At 32.1% G+C, this 22,412-nt stretch overlaps 2 protein-coding genes across 8 annotated transcripts; both read right to left on the bottom strand.

Moving 5' to 3' along the window:
* Positions 1-592: 592 nt before the first annotated feature.
* Positions 593-13,363, bottom strand: LOC123670997 (endoplasmic reticulum metallopeptidase 1-like). Of its 2 annotated transcripts, XM_045604621.1 has the most exons (12): positions 13,192-13,363; positions 12,729-12,985; positions 12,078-12,417; positions 10,648-11,025; positions 10,105-10,404; positions 7,252-7,469; positions 6,626-6,803; positions 2,695-2,879; positions 2,458-2,610; positions 2,193-2,398; positions 1,993-2,111; positions 593-1,161 (listed from the first exon to the last, which is right to left on the bottom strand). In XM_045604621.1, exons 2-12 carry the CDS (start codon positions 12,930-12,932, stop codon positions 821-823), a joined length of 2,622 nt encoding a protein of 873 aa, XP_045460577.1. In that variant the 5' UTR covers positions 12,933-12,985; positions 13,192-13,363; the 3' UTR covers positions 593-820. The 2 variants fall into 2 exon arrangements, with proteins under 2 accessions (XP_045460577.1, XP_045460576.1); XM_045604620.1 differs by lacking the exon at positions 13,192-13,363 and having other exon boundaries at positions 12,729-13,070.
* A 1,394-nt stretch (positions 13,364-14,757) lies between these two features.
* Positions 14,758-20,433, bottom strand: LOC123670998. 6 transcript variants are annotated; one of them, XM_045604624.1, is made up of 9 exons: positions 19,758-20,419; positions 16,805-17,023; positions 16,514-16,732; positions 16,200-16,343; positions 15,931-15,993; positions 15,671-15,775; positions 15,397-15,617; positions 15,144-15,303; positions 14,758-14,885 (listed from the first exon to the last, which is right to left on the bottom strand). In XM_045604624.1, exons 2-9 carry the CDS (start codon positions 16,998-17,000, stop codon positions 14,782-14,784), a joined length of 1,212 nt encoding a protein of 403 aa, XP_045460580.1. In that variant the 5' UTR covers positions 17,001-17,023; positions 19,758-20,419; the 3' UTR covers positions 14,758-14,781. The 6 variants fall into 6 exon arrangements, with proteins under 6 accessions (XP_045460580.1, XP_045460582.1, XP_045460583.1 ...); XM_045604626.1 differs by having other exon boundaries at positions 16,200-16,313; positions 19,758-20,417; XM_045604627.1 differs by lacking the exon at positions 19,758-20,419 and having other exon boundaries at positions 16,200-16,313; positions 16,805-17,980.
* Between the last annotated feature and the right edge of the window lie 1,979 nt (positions 20,434-22,412).

Here is a 22,412-nt window from a genome sequence, read left to right on the forward strand (position 1 = left end):
AAATACTTGTTTCAAATATTTAGCTGTATCTTGATTTCTGTTGGATATATTCTAAAACGTTTTTTTCAGTAATTTTCATTGTTTACATGATACTCACAATAGATCACTTAATAAAACGTAGACACGAGTGGTCTCGTTTTTGATTGGCTGCCGGTTTCTGAGCCTAAATATGGCGGCTTTTTGTTTACATTCTCCGTTTACTTGATTTTTGTGATTCATTCGAAATGTAAGGCCCATTTTATTAAGTCACTGTAGTAGGTATTACCCAGTTAAATATATTTGTTCTATATACAAATCTATCAGGCCCAATAATTTTAATTTTGACGATATATCAGTTCAGTTAATTGTATTCTTAAGTTCTATGGTTAAGCCCCACCCCATTCGTCATTTTTAATCTCAATTTGAAGGTATTGTCGTCACTGTGTATGTATTAAGTCACTGTATCATTTTGATACCTGCAGTGATTTGTTTTCTAGAACGCTGATGCAGATAGAAATGTGTGTTGCATTATGCAGACACTGCCATATTTCATTGTTGAGTTGTACGGTTGACAGAATATTTCAATATTAGAACAGAATAAAAATGCTCTTACTAAAAGATGATATTTTAATTCCTTTGTATACGCAATTTCCACTATAAATAAAAACTCTATAAAAATGTTATTTTCAAAATAATATATTTCATTAGTATTAGCGAAATGGAATGCTTAAAAATTCTAAGCAAATGTTGATATACAATATGCCTCAAGGGACATTTCCTAAATGTAATTTACATGTCTTTTCCCATAAATTTGTTCTTCACTAAGTCCTTATATTCAGTCTTATATAACCCAAGATTGGTAATTCGCCACCCAAGCAGTTAAATCAGCCCAATCTGGAAATTTGGATAGAAATTTGGAAAAATCCTGCGTCATTCTGAACTTCTTGGGGTGCACATAATTTCCTGACACTGCTATATCCATTGTTGGTCCAGTATGATTCTCGGGAACCTCAATATCGAAAAGAGCATTCACCGGTGTTACTTCTTTTCCGCAAACATACACGAAAAAATAATACGGGCGATCGTTCCAAAATACTTGATGACCCATTTTATCTAAAAGACTTGTTTTATGTAGATTCAAGTTCTTCTTGGGAGATAAATAAAACATTAATCGATCAGGACCTGAAAAGTGAAAATCAGTATTAAATTAAAATACATAATAAATCTATAGAATAAGAAGTGCCACAGAAAAATCATTGAAACAAAAATTTTGATTGAATTTGCAACATTTCCAGCAGTACATATGAAAATATGTACAAAAATTAATTACTAACCAATTCAACAAAGTGATCATTATAGCAATAAATACACTCATTCCACTGGTGGGAGCATTGAGGCATTTGAAATTCTATCTAAACAAGAGATCAGTGAACCTAAACTATTTTGCTCATTTTCAGTCAGTAATATCCTTTTTATCAGTTATATGGTCTAATACATTTAAATTCTACTTCAATAGAGATCATCAATTACAAAATAAGGTGATAAAATATCTTCATAATCTTCTATAATATTATCGATCTCATGAAATGTATAACATAAGACATACCTATACTTGAAGTTTGATAAATTAATTAAGTTACAGCAGTGTAAATTGATCTATAAACTAGCGAATGCACAATATTTGCTATAAAGGGTCCATAACATCAACAAATAAATATAACATACGAAAGATTTTTTTTCTGAAAAAATCAAGAACATCTTGGGCCTATTCATTCCAGTTTGCCAGCTTTTAATAGTTTGGGATATGATATCAAGAAATATTTGACTGAATGTAATTACAGCAATTTTGAAAAACCTTCAACAATTCGACTATTGTCGAAATAAAATGAATAAATAAGTATAGTAATGAATAAAAAAGATGAACACAAAAACTTTAATAAATTATGAAAAATTGATAATTGTTTGTATATGAAACTTTTGATCAAAAAAGAAATAAATGGAGGTAAAACCTACCAGAAATTGTCAGATTATATCGAATCAATGTTGGTGAAATTTCTGTTTTCGAATGTATCTTCAAATTAACAGGATCGGGAATAATTGGTGACGATGCAGGAATCCAAGTACTGTATCTCCTAAAAAAAATTTTTTGGTTTTGCATTAAAACTTGGAAGAAAACAACCAATTAAAATATAATTAATCGGCGTTTTACTTACACAACATCGCACATTTTAGGATGTGCTAAAGGCAAACCGCATAAAAGAAAATTTTTACAATCAGATTCTAGGTCTGCCGTCCTTTTCAAATCATCAACATATTTAGCAACACTCCTTGGAGAATTCCTATCCATATTCAAAAAGAAATAACCAGAATCTTTTTTAATGATTCCACCATCTTCTCCATGAAAAACTCGCTGGCTATGCTAAAATTAAACCATTCAAAAAAGGAAAAATATCAAACTATTCTAATGATTGTAATTACCATAATCCAAAATCTCTGGGGTGTTGGTGATTTATAGTCCCCTGAATATGGGAATCCGAAAGGTGTAAAAACAATCATAAAACAACCCACAAAGACGGCTGCAAGTATTTTGTAAAAATTCTTTGGTTTATTTAAAGTTGAAATTAAAAAATACTGAAAAAAGGAAACAGGTTAAAACCACCTTAGTGCAATCAAATACTCGAAGAACTTAATTTGTTTCACGAAAAAAAAACTTACATATGGGGTTAAAGTCAATAAAGTTGCAAAGACACAGCCAAATCCTATGATAATATCAGGTATTTTATTGCTACCAATTCTACCAGTCAATGGGATGAAAAAATCGAACAATTCAATAGCAATGCTCATTGAGAAAGAAGTAGGTATTAGAGAAATTGTTAAATAAATAATTTTCCATTTTGAACCTGCAAAAATAGTATAATTTTTATCATTAGGCTAAAGAAATCGGGTAGATGAGAAAATAATTCAATCAAGGCTCATCTCAACTTAATTTACCATAAAAAATAATTTACAGGTCATAAAAACAATAGCATTAAATATGTTGACAAATAGACCTAAATATTCAAAATAACATGTATGTATAAGAATAAAATTAATTTCAACATATTGACAAACGTTCACTTCCAGGTCCAAGTTCTTTTTCAACAATTTATAAAGTGGAAATATCGGTGATTTTGTGGGAAGTTCATTAAAAAATTTTATTTCAAAATGCGTTTTTTTGAGACAATGAAACTCAATAAGACTATTGTTTGTCTGAACGTATTTCTATTATTAGTATTTTATTAAATGGAATAATTTCTGTTAATTTAGACTACAACAAATAATAATAATAATAATAATAATAATAATCTTTATTTATCCACAACATACAGTAAAGTAACATTATATCAAGAGATAAGCTCATTTTCAATGATGTAGAAAGGAACTTGAGGCAGTAAAACTGATATAAGATCAAGTCCCGAAAAAACAATTCAGAGAAAAAAACATACAAAATAATGTTCCGTACAAGAGAAAAAACAAAAAAAAACAAAAATCAAAGGTGTCATACATTCTTGATATTAAAACCATTCTAAAAATGAAAATAAAAATTACATCTGACTAATACAGACGTCCGCGCAGCCATTCCATATAATTCCGCCTGAAACTGGCAATACGCAAAGACTTGAAGTTAACTGGCATTCGGTTATAAAGTAGATAAATTCTGTATGAGAAGGAACGAGTGAATGAAGCTGTAGAATGCTGTGGTGGAGAAAGAAGTCCCCTAAATCTTAAGTTCAGAGAATGGACATCAGTACGAAAACGAACCTTATTATATAGATACGGTGGACACTTATTTATAATAACCGAATGGAACAACACAGCAGCATGCAGTTCACGCCTAGACTCCATATCAAGCCATTTACATGTCTTAAGTTTATGTATAACAGGATCATATTTCCTTATACCATAAATGAATCGAAGGCAAGATCTTTGTACTCTCTGTATCCTGTCACAATCTACTCTAGTTAAACATGGCCCGTAAACTGCGTCACAGTAATTGAAGTGGCTCAAGACCAAAGCATCTGTGAGCAAAATTTTAAGTTTTGTCGAGAGAGAGTGCCTATGAGGATAAAGCATCCTCAGACTAGCATAAGCCTTTTGAATACAAGACTGAACATGACCACTGAATCGAAGCTCCTTGTCTATAAGGACACCCAAATCAATACACTCATCTACACATTGAATCCGCTCACCATTTAAAATAATCTGCATATCTTCAGACACAGCATCCCTATTCTTCCCAAAAATCATGACTTTAGTTTTAAGTGGATTCAATGTGAGTTGATGCCTTCTTGACACCTGTACCAAGGAGTCAAGATCATGGTTTATTTTATTATTAGCATCACGTACCGAGCTGGAAAGAAATGAATGCAAAATCTGCGTGTCATCAGCATACCTGAATTCTCTACAGAATTTCATATTACATGTTATGTAAATTGTATAGATACAAAACAGAAGAGGCCCCAACACAGAACCCTGCGGGACGCCACAATCCACATTTCCTACCCCAGACGTGCCTCGATCTGTTTCTACATACTGCTGACGACCCTCCAGATAACTCCCAATGAATGAAGCAGCCACGGCAGAAAATCCAATGTGCCGCAAAATTGCCAATAATATTTCATGGTTGATAGTGTCAAAAGCCTTGGAATAATCTAACAAAATCAACACACACGTCTCTCCTCCATCTATGCACGATAATATGTTATCCACAACATCCAGAAGAGCCGTGCAACAACTATGGCACTTTCTAAATCCAGACTGTCTCTCTGGTAAAATATTGTACCGTCTTAAATGTTCTCTGATTCTTATTGCGCAGATTTTTTCCAAGACCTTCGAGCATACAGGTAATATAGATATAGGACGTAAGTCATTCAAATTATTGGGGTCACTCTTCTTTGGGAGTGGAAAAACCTTCGATATTTTCCAAGCTGCAGGAAACACCGAAGAAAAAATGCACGAATTAATGATGTTAACGAGAAAAGGCAAAATGTAGGGACAACATAGACGAATCATCTCAACGTTCAACTGATCGGGACCAATTACATTAGATTTCATTGAACTCAGAACTGACAGCACCTCCACCTGAGTTGTCATCGTAAAATAAAATTCCTCTGCAAAATTCAAGAACCGCGAATTATTGTAAAATTCAAGCAGGCCCTGGTCGGGCTTGATATAACGCGAAGATTTCAAAAAGTTCTTATTTATATCATCCGGTCTATTCAAATTATAAGGCAAATCTCTATTAGACTTCCCACCGTAAACACCCAACTCAGATAATTTTTTCCATAATAATCTATTTTCAAACTTATGAGAATTGATGAAATACTCTAAGTAAGCTTTTTTTTCTCTAGATATTGCATTAGTTACTTGATTTTTCATTTTTTTATAACTAATCCAGTCATCGGGCGCTCTAGAAGCGCGGTATTTACGGAAAATTTTATCTTTGAGTTTAATCATATCACCAATTGTGGAGGTGAACCATGGACTGCTTTTAGATTTCAACTTTTTAATTTTTATAGGTGCGATCTCATCAAAAAGTCCTACAAGGAGCTTCGTAAAGAGAGATACCTTGGCATCCACGACACTCAGATAAAAAATATTCTCGAATGGAGTCACCGAAAGACCAGTATTGAGCAATTCCTCATCAACTTCTTTCAGACTTCTTGACCCATAATTACTCGCTCGCCTCCTTACGGAAACAACATCAAATGTGTAATAATAATCCAATATGCATGTAATAAGTTCTTGCTTTGATTTTCAGAATTGCTTGTCATCATCAGCATTAGTAATTCACAAGTGTTCACTAAGTAGATTAAGAAAAGGAAAATTTCCACTAGAATTGAGGAACTTTGCGTTGACATTGTATTTCTATTCTAAGAATGCCTATAATTATTTGAGAACTACATTCAACAATATTCTTCCACATATAAAAACAATTCCTAAATGATACTCAACTGTGAATACTGAAGTAGGGTTAATGAACAGGCAATGAATTCCTTACAGCTGATGGCAAGAAAACAGGAGAAAAATTATTTGGAGCTCATTTGCAAATTCAAATGTTATAAAACATTATTTTGCTCATCCTGTGACAAAGAAAAATGAATATATATTTTTCTGGACATTTGCCACATGCTAAAATTCATAAAAAATTGCCTGGGTACCTATGAACAATTGAAATTTAGTGGTGAAAGCATAATTGATTGGCGTTAAATAAGGTTCAGGAAGTCAAAGGACTTTATGCTACGACTAAATTAAAGTGAAGACATCTGCAGTGGTCCAAAGAAAAACTTAAAGTGTCCTTGGCATTTCTCCTAGTAAGAATATGACAGAGGCTCTTGATTTTCTTAATTTTCATTTAAAAAATTCAAATGTTTTACACTCTAATGAGATTTCAAATTTTTTTAGATTATTCAATAATTCTTTCAATATTTTCAACAAAAAGAACAGCGTTACGTAATTGTCAAATATCAGCAAAAATTTGGCTCCATTTTCTTTTTCCACATCGACTTATTGAGTAATTAGCCAAAGCCCACTTCTTGTTTTATAGATTGATCTTTTTAATGCTAGAAATCTTAAACTTATTGAGAAATTGCAAAAGTATTCTTACCTGAATGTTCCAAACCCATAGCAAGTATCACAACATAAGCCAATGTATCAAATAAAACAACCATTAACAAAGGATATGTTGTCCTTACACCTAATAAGGTTATCACTAACATGATAAAACTCCAAATCAATCGTATAATCTGAGCTTGTATGAAGCAATTCGCATTTTGAGAGATATGCTGAAAAATAAAAATTCTAAGTAAATATCCATGTTTGTCTTACAATAAAAATTTCAGGTAGCAGTTATTATGATAATAGTTAGAGGATGCTTTTCGATCCAGTACAATTCTTTTTTTATGTATGAGCTACCCAGTGTTGAATCCATAAAATTTTCTCCGGGTGTGGTCGGGGGGGGTTTAGCTATTGGTCATGCTCCGGAGGGGTATTACCGTTGGGCACCCCCTGGATTCAACACTGGTGCTATATTAGTCTCAATTAAGTTCATTTCTTTTGGTACCTATTAAAATGAAAAAGTAATGGGTCAAATATAATCTAGATATATAACCGATTCGTTGATAATGATATCTTTTTTTGCATGACCTAACATGTAGTATAAATGAAAATCTTGGCGACGACAATATTACAAATGGAGATTTACAAGTACATTGAATTTTATTCCATGCTTACCATAGGTCGAATTAGTAGTAACATTGGTGTAGAAGTTATAATTGTAGGAATTACAAAAAGACCCAATACCAACCAAGGATGCCCATACCAACTCATCCCATAGCCCAATAAATCAATAACATATGCTAAAAGTATAATGGTCAAAAATGACAGTAACCAACCAAAAAGAGTTACTGCAAATATTTGGTTGAAGTACAAAACTGTGTTCACCGTTATCCCTGCGAATAAAGACAAATATATAGTTCATAGTCATAATACTTGTATTATGACTATAATAGGTAAAAATGTGAATTGTCATATTGAAAGCAAGAAATTATTACAATATTTTGATCGCGTTTGATAAATACATTCACCTTATTCCAGAGAATACTCATGGTCCAATAGAACAGTACGACAATCAGAACATCTGTGTGATAAGATATCGAATAAACGAAGTATTTTGTTTGATGTCGAAGTGGGGATGGTCACAGTCGCGGCCTGTGCTGCGGCTGGAATATTAGAAAGATGCTCTCCAACCTTGGGATGGGATATGACAGTTTCATTCCATTTGTATAAGGAAATTATTTGTGTCATTCATTTTCGCAAATAAATTACTTATATACAATGGATTAAAACTGTCATATCCCATCCCAAGGTTGGAAAGCATCTTTCTAATATTCCATCCAGGAATTCATATGCGAAAATGAATGACACAAATAATTTCCTCTGCAAAAATGAGTCCTCAGATTCGGCATATTTGTTATTTTGACATAAAATTAGATCATTTTGAACCTTAATAATTAATTTTCGTCACTCTATTAATTTTTTGACCATAAATCAATAACATAAATTTGGCGATTTGGGAGCCATTTGACCAAGCCATTTTTAGAAATGACACGGTCCGAAAAATTCATCCTGACATATTGTGTGACTTATCTTGCGTTGAGACTTGGACAGCGATCTTGTTGAAACCAGACATCAACGAAATTAATTGGTGACTGTCGGAATAATTTTATTCTCTAAAAGCTCTTGAAATGATCATATTTGGAAACGTTTAGGTTTCCATAAATACAATGTAATTCCTCAGTATGACTGCAAACATTAAGTTTCTGAAGATACTGGGTAGGCACAGAAATACTTACATGTTTTTTCTTTCTAGACCAATATTTTACCATTGATGGGTTATGTTTTCTACTCAAGGAAAACGATGAGTCATCAGTATTGCTTAGAAATGAATTCTTTTTATATAACCTTTCCAAAAAATTACTTTTTTACTACTTTTTTAATTACTTTTTATTTGGTCCTCATGAAATATTTCTTGATTTGTTTAAACTTTATAACATCGGTAATCATGCCTTTTTGAAATATTCAGAACAATTCTGTCGCTTATATCAACTTGTTCAGCAATTTTTTTACTCGAACAAGGTGCATAGATTTCAACATCTACTCATTTTTTCAAATGATTTTCATTAATGGTTTTTGGTGGTTTATCAATCTTGCGATTACAGCATGTCCATAAAAACCCACATTTCTCGAATTTTGTAATTATTGCAGAAATAGCGGAATTTGAAGATATCGGCCTATCTTTAAAGGCAACATTAAATGAATTTATAACCAGAACCCACAGTTATTCAATTGATTGACCACCAAAGTACCATTTTATAATTTGAATATTTATAATTTGCTTTTGTTTTCCATTACATTTCCTGGTTCTGTTAGAATTTATTTTGTTTTCAAATCACTTATGGCGAAAAAGAACCTGAGTACTCATTTTCACACAGGAAATTATTTGTTTCATTTATTGCGGCAAATGAATTCCTCGTATACAATGCAATAAATTTGTCATAACCCATCCCACCGTAGGAGAGCCACTAATATTCAATATTCAGACCGCAGCGCTAACGCCGGCCGCATCTTTTACCATCCCCACTTCGATATTGAAAGAGAACTCGCTTATTTGATATCGCATCACTCAGATGTTTTGGAATAATGTTAAAAATCCTATATTTCCGAATGTATTTACCAAACCTGTATATCGTGCAAAATGCCTTCTGAATATCCTTAGAACAAGACAATGGAAGATTATGTAGCAATTAATTTTATGGATCTCTTAGGGCAAAATGAGAATACTCTCCATCGCCCAAGAAAATTATCTGCTCAGTTAAATCAGTACATTATACTACAAGAATTGAATAATTATTCCAGACAGAAATTATCATGATAAGGCCAAATCACCACCTCATTGAAATACTGGTCTTAGCATAAGATTAACAATATTCCCTCCATAAAAAATTTCACATTAGGGAAGAGAAATTATTCTTGCGGAAAAATAGAAAAATCCTCAACAAAAGATAAAAAAGTTAACACTGCATTTACCTGTTTTATAAAAGCGAAAGCCATAGAGAGTATGTTAGTCCAGTAACTACTTAAAAATGATTTGAAAAAAAATCTTCCTAAAGTTGATGAAGTTGCCAATGAATGCTGGGATTACTTGGTCATTAAAATATGCAATTATGCTTCTCAAAAAAGGTTCAGAAGCCTTAGAAACATCTTACTTCAAAATTTCTGATTGAGTAACAGATTTCTCAAACATCAATCTATGTTCATCATCATTCACGTGTTTGATTGATTGGAGTAATGACCATTCAACTGATTTAAAAAAATTAACAGAATTAAATGAAATGGATTTAGGAACAGCCAAAGAAATAACCACTAAATATGAATTCAAGAGAGGAAGAAGGAATTATCAGGAATTCCCAATTCAAAACTTAGTGCAATATCGGTACTTTCTAAATATCTAATTCATGTAGAATATATAGCAAACATCATGGATTCAATCTGTCATTTCAAAAATGATATAGTATTTGAACTCACCTAAATTGAATCTTCTTAAACTTAGGAGGAAGACCAGCAATGATAGAACAAATATACTGAGATTGAGAATAACAGCAGTTGACGTGTTATAGGATACAAAATATCCCCCAAACAAATCAAAAAATACCACTTTTCCAGACTCTGCATTTTCATTTCCCAATTCTGGATTATTTGCCATATTTTTTACAAGGGACATAACATTATCTCCTACATGCTGATAAGATCCCAAAGGTATATTGTCAAATCGATCATATTTTGTATGATAACGGTAACCATCTTTAACAAATGCCATATCGATACCTGAAAAATGTGTTAGACAACTTGGATAATTGATTGAGTAGATGATCTCATATGCTTAGTTAGTCAGTGTATAAAGAAATACGTTTTTAGTTTCACAAATTTGATTCATTTATACATGGAAAAATATTCAAAAAATAATTTGCGGATAAAATAAAAAATGGAGATAAAAAGAAGTAGAACACTTTAGGCTAAAATTTCAAACATCCATAATTGATTTAATATGAGTCTAATTCCAAAACTCACCAACCATGTTCCCAAAATCTCTAAATACCCTAAAATCAGTGTCAGATGGAATTACTTCAGATTGGAACAACTCTTCTGAAGCAGCCTGTCCTCTTGGATATGGAACTTTTCCATAATCCTCATTCAACCAAACCTTGTTTGGCCCAGTTTGAAACATAACTATTTTACCACCAGATCCTGCAGCTTCTAAATTGATGATAACTTTACTTTCTTTAGCCCATTTATGTTTAGTTATGAAACCATGGCTTGCTTGTAAACCTGATTCTTCAGCACCATTAAAAAGGAATATCACATTGTGCACGAAACGAGTTCCATGTTTTGAGTATTTTCGAAGAATTTCTAGCATAACAGCACAGTTTATACCATCATCACTTCCTCCTTGAATAGAAATGAGCTTACATTTAGTTATCATAAAAAGAATTATTAAGTAATCATGGGCAATATGAATCTATGGGTTCTTCCATCTTCAGCAAGGCTACAGTAGGCCTGTATCGACTAGAAGGAAGGTAGACTATCCATTTATAAAATATTAATAAAAATCAAATTGCAGATATTCTATCTAAAAAAAGTGGAAATAGAATAACTAATTTCTTAATTTCAATTAAAATGAATTTCCATCAAGTAGAGAACAAGTCAATGCAATAATTAGTATTATATAAAAAATGTTCTAGTGTCTTAATAAATCACACAATATGAAGGAATAATCTATTAATATATTATATATGATTTGAAATAATAAGATGCTAGGGCATATAAAAAAAATGAAGTATTCAACTAAGGAAGAATGAAACAACTCTGATATTTGACAATACTATGAATATTATTTCAATTTTTTTTTTATATTCATTATTGTTACAACTACAGTGTTGTATGAATAATCCGAACTCCAGATAATTGGAAGTACCCTATAATCCAAACGGCCCCAATTGTTTAAATGATATGTGTAATCAGAACAACCTGAACTCAGCAATCTGAACGGAAGAATGGAATCCAAAAGTTTTGATTCCTTTGAGTGAATTAGAAGAAGGACTTGATTTAGTTGAATGAAATAGAAAGCTCTGGGGATGATGAACTTATTCAAAAAGTATCCACTAAAGAGGCGACCACATCATTCAATTCATGTCTTCGATGGGCAGAATAAAATGAATTGGCACTACATGAAGTGTTTCTTCTAGGAATTTGGCAAAAGGCTGTTGATATTAGCATGAAAAAACTAACTTTTTTTTACTTTGAAATAAATATTTTTTTATGAAATACAACATTTTTTCATAATAATGCGTTTGCACACACCAAAAATAAATCTATTGACAAACTGTTCGGATTATAGATGTCATTTAATATGTTTTTTATAATCCGAATGATTTTATGAATCTATATCTAACAATAATTATATATCTATATCTATATCATTGCATCCTTACACTGCTTACCTGGACTAGTAGGAACAGAATCAAAATGTGCATTCAACAATAAACTGTTATTATCATTTTGTCCATATAACTTAACCACAATATTTTGGATATTGGCGTACATATTTATTTTTCCAGTAGGTTTAGAACCTAAAAAATATGATCCACTAACAACTTGTACATCAAGTTCAATCTTTTGACTTGGATGTGCTTCATGAATTATATCAAAAATTTGCTTTCTCAAGAATTCTACTGTGAGAACCTCATTTTCATATGAGCCTACAACTCGGGGTCCTAAATCAGTCAGATATTTCAGATCCTCTTGAGCTCTTTCAGCTATGAATCGATCTGGATGTAGAACCTAAAATTGAAACATTTCACAAAAATCCCAATTCTTGTTTACATTTCTTTTTCATTTGATTAAATAAATAGAAACTCAATCTGAAATTTTCCATTTTGCAGCAGATCCTGTTTGATCATAAAATACATTTGGACAATGGTTTTTACTTATTCATTTTCATGGTGTAAATTAGAACAGCATATAAAATCTGTATTTTTTTGCAATATTGTCTGTGCTTTCTTTCATCCTATAATTTTGATCTTGGATGTACAGGATCATCAAGGTGCTGAATTGATAACTGAATTTGAAATAGCTAAATAAGGGTCACTTACCTCATCTCCTTTTTTCAAAGGAATGGGCAATTTCTGATCCAAGAAAACAATAAATCTCAGTAATAATATTAGAAAAACACAAAACAATATGCCATAGTAATATGGAAAAGTGTGCAGAGGATATTTTTGTTTTCTCTCATCTTTTCTAGTATCTTCAAACTCTACAGATGAAAATTCTGATGAAACACCCTTACGACTTCTCATTTTCAAAATTTTTTCGAAATAATTGTTCTGGATCTAGACAAACCTCCACATTACTGTAAAAAAATATTCACTAATTAACAATTAATAATGAATTGTTTTGGCAATGTGTATATATTATATGCACAAGGAGTGAAGGTGTTTTTATTCTGGCAAAAATTAAAATATTATCATATTGGGTAATGCAATTTCTGAGGACGTTTTTATCTAGTCTGTTGTCATTGTATCCCATATCAAACTTTGAACTCAAATAACTTCTCACCAGATAAAGTTGTTGAATTGATTTGTAAAAATAATCAAAATTCAAGTTGTGTTTATCAGATGTTTTGCTGCTTATGTTCGCAATAAAAAAATAATATAATAACAATCAAATGGTTAAATTCATAATAATAAATTGAATTAACCTCCTAACGAAGGGTTATAGGTTGGACATTGAAGAGCTAGAGAACTACTTACTTTTTAGCTACTATATCTCTTGAATATGGGTTGGGTGCTTCCGCGTCTAAGATGTTTTTAGATTTAAACATCTTATCCGGATGTTGTAGTGAAAATTCTTTGATTCACAGTTTTCTGCCACTTCATTAAATTTTGGTACCTACCCTGTCATAGATAAACGAAGGAATTTCATCCCCATTTTGGAATTAAGTTTTCTACTGTCTTTCTACTTTTTTGAAGAGTTCTCGGGAATTTTCTACCATTCCTTCATTACTTAATGGAAGGACCCGTTCAAGAGGCCGGCAAACCGGCATTTTGCCGGGGCGGCAAATATTGGCGGGTTGCATTTTCTACTTTTTCCGAGAAATCCGAAAACCTGGAGGAATATGTATTAAACAAATCCTTTTTAATTTCAACGATTTTCACAAATGATTTTTTATATCAGATTAACTAGTGTGTTGGTCGTGGGCGCATTCGAATTTAAAATAAATGGTTCATCCCCATCATCCGATTGTTCTATTCAATCATCTCAAAGAAAAACAAAACGTTCAAGCGTTTTATACAGTCGAAACTCAGTTGAAGAACCTAAAACCGCAGAGCCTGTTTAGAGGTTCGGCAAATATTTGAATGGCGGCATTTTCTACTTTAATATTAAATACATATATGATGTTTTGGTTCTTAATTGTTCTCATTTGATTATGACTATGATTTTTTTATTCTAACCACACAGAATTCACATGTTATAAAACACAGAAAAGTGTTAAAACGCTTAAGATAATAGTGAATTAGTAGGTTAATATAACATTTTATCTTATTTTGAAACTTTTTCTATATCTTAGAACCCAGATAGCACAAGAACATTCATATTATATTCATAGAAGCTCTGGTTGGAATGTTTAAATATTCCAAGAATATTACCAAAACACACTTAATATATTCTGGGTACATTCTATGGACATTAAAAGTGGACTGAGTTTCATATTCTATAAATGTTCCCAGAATATTCTTGAGAACTTTCCATGTACATTTACGGAAGATTCGTGAAATATTTTTCATACATTCTAGGAATATTCTTGAGAACATTCTAAGTATATTTACAGAAGATTCGTGAAATATTTCTCATACATTCTAGAAATATTCTATGAAGGTTAAGATTTGAATTGAGAGCACATTCTATGAACGTTCATTGAATGTGCTCCAGAATTTTGGTTTAATTAATAAATAATAATAAATACAAAAGTAAAATATATATTGAAAAAAAAACATAAAACTGATTTTTCAAAACCATAACATAAAATAAAAAAATAAAATATACATTGAAAAAAAAACATAATACTGATTCTTCAAAAACAACATGAAATAAAAGAATAAAATCTAACATTTTTCCAAAAAAATAATATTCTTATAATAATATAAATTATTTTTCTTTGGTGCATCGCTCCTTACACTTAACCAGCCATTGTTTGGCTGATGCTTCCACTTCCGCTGCATTTGAATTTTTATGCACAGCCAATACAGCATCTGCAAAAAATAATATTTTTTATTTTCTACTTCTATGACAGTCTTGAAAAAGATGAAAGGCTTGTTTTGGTTTGCAGTTAGGGCTTTCCTAATTTTTTAAAACACTGAATTAGACATACTGCTTAGACAGTGCACCAAAAAAACATTGTTGCAATTTTTTAGATACTTTATATCTGTACTTAAAGATTGATCAAATTTTAAACCATATCTCTACTGCCCTGCATATTTAATTTCTTTTGAAGTCCATAAAAATCTCACCTATGAGTACTTTGGATATGAGTAAAACTGAGAAGTTCTTTTTTTTCTTAAATCCTATCCAACTGTACTCAACACCAAGTTGACTGCTTATAAGCTTCTCCATTAAACGTCGTACCATAATTTTGGTGGTACCACCACCAATTCTTGATAATTCCAATTGCTGAAAATTAAATAGATAGGTATATACATCTTTACCGCAGGGGAGCCTTGAGCCAACAAATAAGACGGTAATTGTTGAATTCTCTATACTCACCACTTGCTGGTACTTCTCTCTGTCTGCCAAGTGACTCTCAAAATTGTGCAGTTCTTCCTCAGTTGCTAATGGAAAATTGAATTTTGAAAATACTGATGGAGGAAGGTTTGTTGTTACAGTATTTTCTTTAAGCGCTAATCTACCTATATCATCAGCCAACTGATCCAGTTTAAAATTTAAAATGGACAGATTTCGCAGTACTTGCCGCTTAAACTGCTCATCTGCAAAGCAAAAAAATAATTAAATTTCTCACTATAACGAATAAAGCAATCACCTTTCAAGTAATACTGTCTATTGTAGTAGCTCCCTTCGATCTCTGTTGCTGTACATTCTGCCTCATTTCTGTCTGGATTTCCTGGGACAATTCTAAGTGGATTTCCTAAACAGTTGGTTTTATTAAGAACTTTGAAAACAGTACATTAAAGTATAAGTGGACATTAAGGTCTTTAAAACACGCGCGATTTTTCGAGCATGACGACAAAGCTATTTTCTACAAGCTATTCATAGAGGTAGTAATTGAATTTTTTTTCTCACCTGCATTATCAAATCCTGGGACGTTTGACTCAATCCCTAAATCATCATCTGAATAAGGGTACACTGAAAAATACCAAAATCAGATATTGAAAACTGTAACATGCATACTTTGATGAAAGTACAGCGACTCAATGCAGGAGTGCAGCAATATTATTTAATTACAAGAAAAATTTTAAAGAATTAGAACTACTTTTCTCACTAACAGAGTTATTTCAGATAACAGGGATAATTTTTCCTCAAAATGAATCAGAAAAAAATAAAAATCTCACCAGCGCTTTCTTTATCCCTTCTTTTAAGGGTAGACATCACAATTTTAGATGCTTCACCTGCATTATCAGAGCCTACGTATGACTCAAATCCTAAATCATCATCTGAAGGGGCCACTGAAGAAATACCAAAATCAGATATAGAAACTGTAATATACATATGAAAGTAGAGCGACTCAGTGTAGGAGTGCAGCTATATTATTTAATGGCAAAAAAAATTGAAAATAATCAGAACTACTTTTCTCACTTACCGGGTAATTTCAGATAACAGGGATTTGTCCCCAAAATAAAACAAAAAATAGAAACAAAAATCTTACCAGATGTTTTTTCCTCTCTTCTTTTGAGGGTAGGCATCATAATTTTAGATGCTTCTGGTGATAGACTATCCTCTTTGTCTTGTTCTGATGATTCAGAATCCTGATATTTTTTATTCATTCTGATTTTTCTATGTCCCAACCCTAATAGATCAGAATCAGAATTCAAATCAGAGGTACTCTCCGCTTCTAGAGCCTTCATTCGGGCAACAGATAAATCTCCTGTAATGTTATTTTGCTGTATAATCATTTTAAATTACTTCAAAAGTAGATTGGCGATTTTGTTTCACTTACCATATATTTCCCCAATTACTCGTGTTTCATGTACGTCCCAGTTTGAAGAAGGTGGCATACATTTATTGATCGCTGTCTTGAGCTTCAGCCTATTGAAGGGAGGCCAGTGACATTGGTTGGAGCCTCTCAACCAGGAGACTGGTACCGCTTCTACTGTATCCTCCTTTAGAAAATGGACCACTCTCCAAGCATTCATGATAATGAAGTGAACAAAAACTACTAGATAACAAAATTATATCCTGATAAAAAACTTTGTAACTTGTGACTGAAATTTATGAAAAATACAGTTTAAAATACAATTCATTTTTGTTTCTAATTCGAAAGCCAAACTGATTTCGATGTCTAATATCACTTAAGTAAGAGCACCATCTCACTCCAAGTTTCATTAATATTAGTTAGGTTCAAAACCTGGATAAAAAAAATAGCGACAGTTATAAAAAATGGTGAAAGTATCACAAAATCATTTTGAAATATCTAGTAATATAATTTTTTCTGAATAAATCAATAGAAATCAATTCATTGCAATTACATCTTAAAAATTCTAATTATTCTGAAATAAAATATTTTTGGATATATTTCAGCAATCGTGCAAAAAGGGGAATACAATATATCCATCATTATGTGGAAAAGCTACCATTTTTTTTGAGACACTATCCAAAAGCCTGGTTTCTAATGAGCTTTCCTTTCTCACAAAATAAACATCAATGTCAGATGAGTCACATGAACTATTTGGACGAGAAAAAATATCACTTGTTTCTGTAAAAACTTTTCCATATACATATATTTGTTCCTTCTTTGCTATGAAATTGTATACTTTCATAATGTTGCCATCTTGCAGTAAGCAAAATGTATCACCTGACCTCTTTATATTAATTGTGAAATAGTCAAATCTGACCAACTCAAATTGTGTAGAGTATCCTTCTAGAGTAGGACCATCATTATGATGACGTTCATATTTTAAAACTCCAATGTTTTTTGTTTTTGGAACTTTCATCCTTTCAGACAATCTCTTCATGATTTGGGAAAGCGGCTTATCAGGTTTTCTGACCATGTTTTTTAAAACTTGCATGAAATTTTCAAATGGGAATGCACTGTAGTGATCCAGCTTACCAAACATTTTTACATCATCAACAATATGAACCAGTCCATGAATGTTATGGGATATAAATTCTTGACCATAAATATTCCCAAAATCTTGAACAAAATATGTCAGAAGAGATTCAGCCAGTTCAAAATATTCCTTATCAGCAATATGTGTTTCATTACATAATATTCTGATGGCGATGTGCAGGCATATAAAATTTTGATACTGCGCTTGAGGTAGAAATTTTTCCAAAACCACTGGACCAGAATATAAAAGAAAAAAACGAAATTCTGTAGCTTTCCATCTTTTAACATCATCCAGCGAACGAGGTTTTCTAGCAAATTCTATGGGGGTGTGATTTTGAAAAGATAGCAGCATACTGGATATTTCCCCAACTGCTGATGATCCTAATTTGAAAGAAGGTTTACCATATATCCATATATTAACAATGAGCTTTTTCATCACACCAAGACAAATTAAATGCATATACTCCAAGGGAATATCACTTACCATGTTGAAATCAGGTATATTTTCAAGGGCTGAAGTTCCTGTATGATGTTGTATCTGATTCTTTTGTCTGAAATCTTTATCAGTTCTTTTTTTAGAATTTATCTTGGGGAAACATGTACGATTTCTAATGAATTCTCCTTTTTGCACACATTTGGTGCACGAAAAAAATCCTGTGTGACCCTTGGTATAGGAAATAAACGATTTGGCTGGAGCATCAGCAATGAACGCTTTAATTTTGAAGGGAATGCAAGCACCATTCACTTTAATGCCATTATTAGATAGTTCCACTGCATCTTGGACAAATTCTCCCAGAAAATCATTAGCATTCGAAGGTTTCTCATAACCATGGTATACACCAATAACTGCAACTTCTCTTGGATCATCATATAGAGAACAAAGAATTGGGTATATTTGACTGCCAGAGCTTTTGCTGAGAGGTAACCCATCAATATTAATGAGCAATTCTATTTTATCATAACATTTTTTCGTACAGAGATAAGTCACAGCCTCAGTAATACCAACGTGGCAATAAGAGCCTGGATCAATATTTCTTACATCAATGGTTCGCTTTGTTGATAAAATAGTACGAGCATCATTCGGAAGTTCATCTAACTGGGCTTTTGAACTTTTTAATATCTTCAATAAATCACTTAGAGCAACGTGACTTATATTATATTTAATTGACCACAATTTCAACTTAGACTTAATATCTTCCTCTTTATCAACTTTCTTGTTATCAATATGGCTAGTTTTTGTTTGAAGAGAATCTAATATTGGGAATGAATATTCAGAAATGTGTCCACCTTTTCCTTCCTTAATTAACTCAATATTTTCCATCTCATTCAACTCATGCACTGGGTTTTGCAATTCCGGCATGTGCATTTCAACATCATCTTCATTCCTGATCTCATTCTCAACTATCGAAGAAAAAGAAGCAGAGGGTGGAATATTCGGATAACTCAGGCTCATGTCCGTCTGGATTTTCACTTTCTTATAAAAATTTGCTGAATACTTTCTTGCCATGATGGTGATCTTACTTAGTTATGTCAAGTAAAACTATCACTCTACAAGAAAATCAAATAGGTAGTGATAGAATTTTTTATCACCTGATCTTGTCTTACTAAGTTATGCAAAGTAAAATGTAACTTCGAAATCGATTTGCGAACTTCATCAAACACGTAAACATATAAAGTCACAATAATATTGCAATGAATAAGTGCGAGAAAATATATGACTAACCCAAAATGAAAAAAAAAGAAGGTTATGTCACAGAACACACAGGTGTTCTGTGGTTATGTATTCAGAAACTAATTGAGTGATAGATAATATATATTAAATAACATAATAACCATACCTTACCTTATATGCATATGAACCAGCAACAATATTTATATTTCACATTCACAGTTTACGAACCCGAGTTGAAGATCTGCGTTCTGCATTAACCTAACCTAACACAACGCACAAAGTTAACTTTGTGCCACAGAACATACAACATACGCTTTGTGCGTTGTGTTAGCATTTGCGTTTTTACCAAATGGTGAAACGAGAAACTTGATGATTCCGCGTTTTCGGAAACTTACTCTGGTTCACTCGTAACCATTATTTTACCTTCTAAAAGTAAACAAAGATTAGGGATCCAGTGAACCCGAGTAAGTTTCCGAAAACGCGCAATCATCAAGTTTCACCATTTTGTCAAAACACAAAACACCACGCCAGAGAATGCGATTGGAAAATTATCTTGAATCATTCTATGTATATTCCTCCTGAATCATTCTATGAATATTCGTAGTGTTTTAAGAATATCCCATGAATATTCCTTGGAATATTCTACAACATACCTCTTCTGCACTTTGTAGGAATATTCCTAGAACATTATCATGAAACATTCTATGCATATTCTCTTGAATGATACTATGAATATTCGTAAATGTTTTGAGAATATCCCATGAATATTTCTTGGAATATTCTACAACATACCTCTTTTTCACTTTGTAGGAATATTCCTAGAACGTTTGTGCTATCTGGGAACTAATTTTTATTTATATTTTGGTGGTTTCGGCATTTTTATGTTATATCAATCAATATCAATCGGAAATTTCTCAGTTCCTTTCGTTATTCATTATTGTTACTATAATCGTTATATGAATGCAAATATTAAGTAGTTAATTTAAAATGTGTTAGCGTTTTGTTAATTTTTTATCCTTTATTTTTTTTCTACTTCAAACATGGTTATATTATATGTTATTTCTCGAATACAATTCAAAATGTTTCAGTTCATCTAATTACTGATTTAGTTTCATCAAATGCACTTTATCGCATCAAAAAAATATATTTCAGCAAATAGGGCGCTAAAATTTTATTTTGCATCGGGACATTGTAAGTTGATAACACTAGAGCCGGTCCTTCTATGTAAATATATGTAGAAAGATACCTACTGCCCCAAAGTCAATATGATTCATTGACATTGACGCTGAGTAATAATTTGATTTGAAACGACCTATAATATCAACATCGCACGTCGTCTTCTATGGAGAGGTTTTTGTAAACAATCGAGGGGATTACTCTGCTTATTTTAAGCGAGTATATTGATGCAATTGGTATTTTGATTGCAATGTTAACCAGCGTTCTAAAAATAGTTTTCCTCAATTCATAACTTCGTACCGTATTGTAAATTTACATGCACTAGCGGATCAGCAAGGGGTCCGTCCTACCTTTCATAACATTTCAATTCATATGAGAAAAAACTGAGGAAATTAGGAAGCCGGTGTTAGAACCCAGTGTTTGATGCGACCCCATTTCTTAATGAATTAACAAGACTAAGATTTTACAGTGAAAATAAATTATTGTGGAACTGAGCACATTTTTTATCAGTCATAATTTTAGGCTAATTAATTTATTACCTTATTGAAAAATGTTTTGCTTTTCAATTGTGGAAGAAATCGCGGATTAATAACGTTAAGCTTGCCTGCTAGCAGAACCAAAAAGCTATAATTGATTTCTAATGGACAATTTGAGGCTCATTTTAGGCTCACGTTTGAACCCATTACCAAATTTATGAATTTACGTTTTTTTAAAAAAAATCATGTGTTCTGCTAGCTTTACCCATAAATAAACTCATCAGAATAAACTCACTTCCGACCAGTGGCGTACTCAAGGGGGGATAAGAGGGATATATCACCCCCAGAAGGAATAACCATTATAAGTCACAAACAACGCTCAATAATTTAATCGTTCAGAAATTGAGTATTGAATCAACGAATTCATCAACCAGCGGTTCTATCAAAGGATTCGATCTGATCCGACTGTCGTCATCATCATTCATATACGCGCTATAAATGCCAAATTGATGAAAAACAATTGCGTAAAAAGTAATGAGATCTTGAAGTTAAAGCTCCGAACTACTCGAATTGCATCCGCGGCATCCCTGATAGCAATCTCTCTATTTTTTTCCTAATAATATAATATCATTTTAAATCTAAGTATCCCTTTGTCGCAAAAAATTTCTTTGTCGACACTTTGGATTCCATTACTTACTGCGTTCAAATTTTCACTCTCAAAGATAGGTCAGTAGGTTTACTATATTTTATAATGATTATAGTTTGAGGTGAATGATGTGAAATTTTTCTGTTATAATCTATATTTTATTTCGTGTTTAACTCTTTTTTTTGTGGTGCTGTTGCTGTGTTGATCTAAAAACTAAGAAATCAAGAAGTGTCTGCAAATTCAAAGGACATTGGAAACAAATCACCAATTTTTTTCGTTTATAACTCTTTATCCCCCCCAAGGGTTATGTCGGCGTACGCCACTGCTCTCGACACTTCATTAATAATTTTAGGCTCTATTCAGGCTAGTTTTTTAGGCAATTACGAAAATTTTGCTCTTAAGTTTAACGAGATATCTTGAGTTCTACTAGATTAATCCTTCATCCTAAACTAGTGGGAGTAGGTACCAAATGTAAATCGAGTATATATATGAAAAATCTAATTGTACCATAATTTTAGGCTCACAATG

The sequence above is a fragment of the Harmonia axyridis genome, chromosome 1 (assembly GCF_914767665.1).
Source record: "Harmonia axyridis chromosome 1, icHarAxyr1.1, whole genome shotgun sequence".
NCBI classification, from domain to species: domain Eukaryota; kingdom Metazoa; phylum Arthropoda; class Insecta; order Coleoptera; family Coccinellidae; genus Harmonia; species Harmonia axyridis.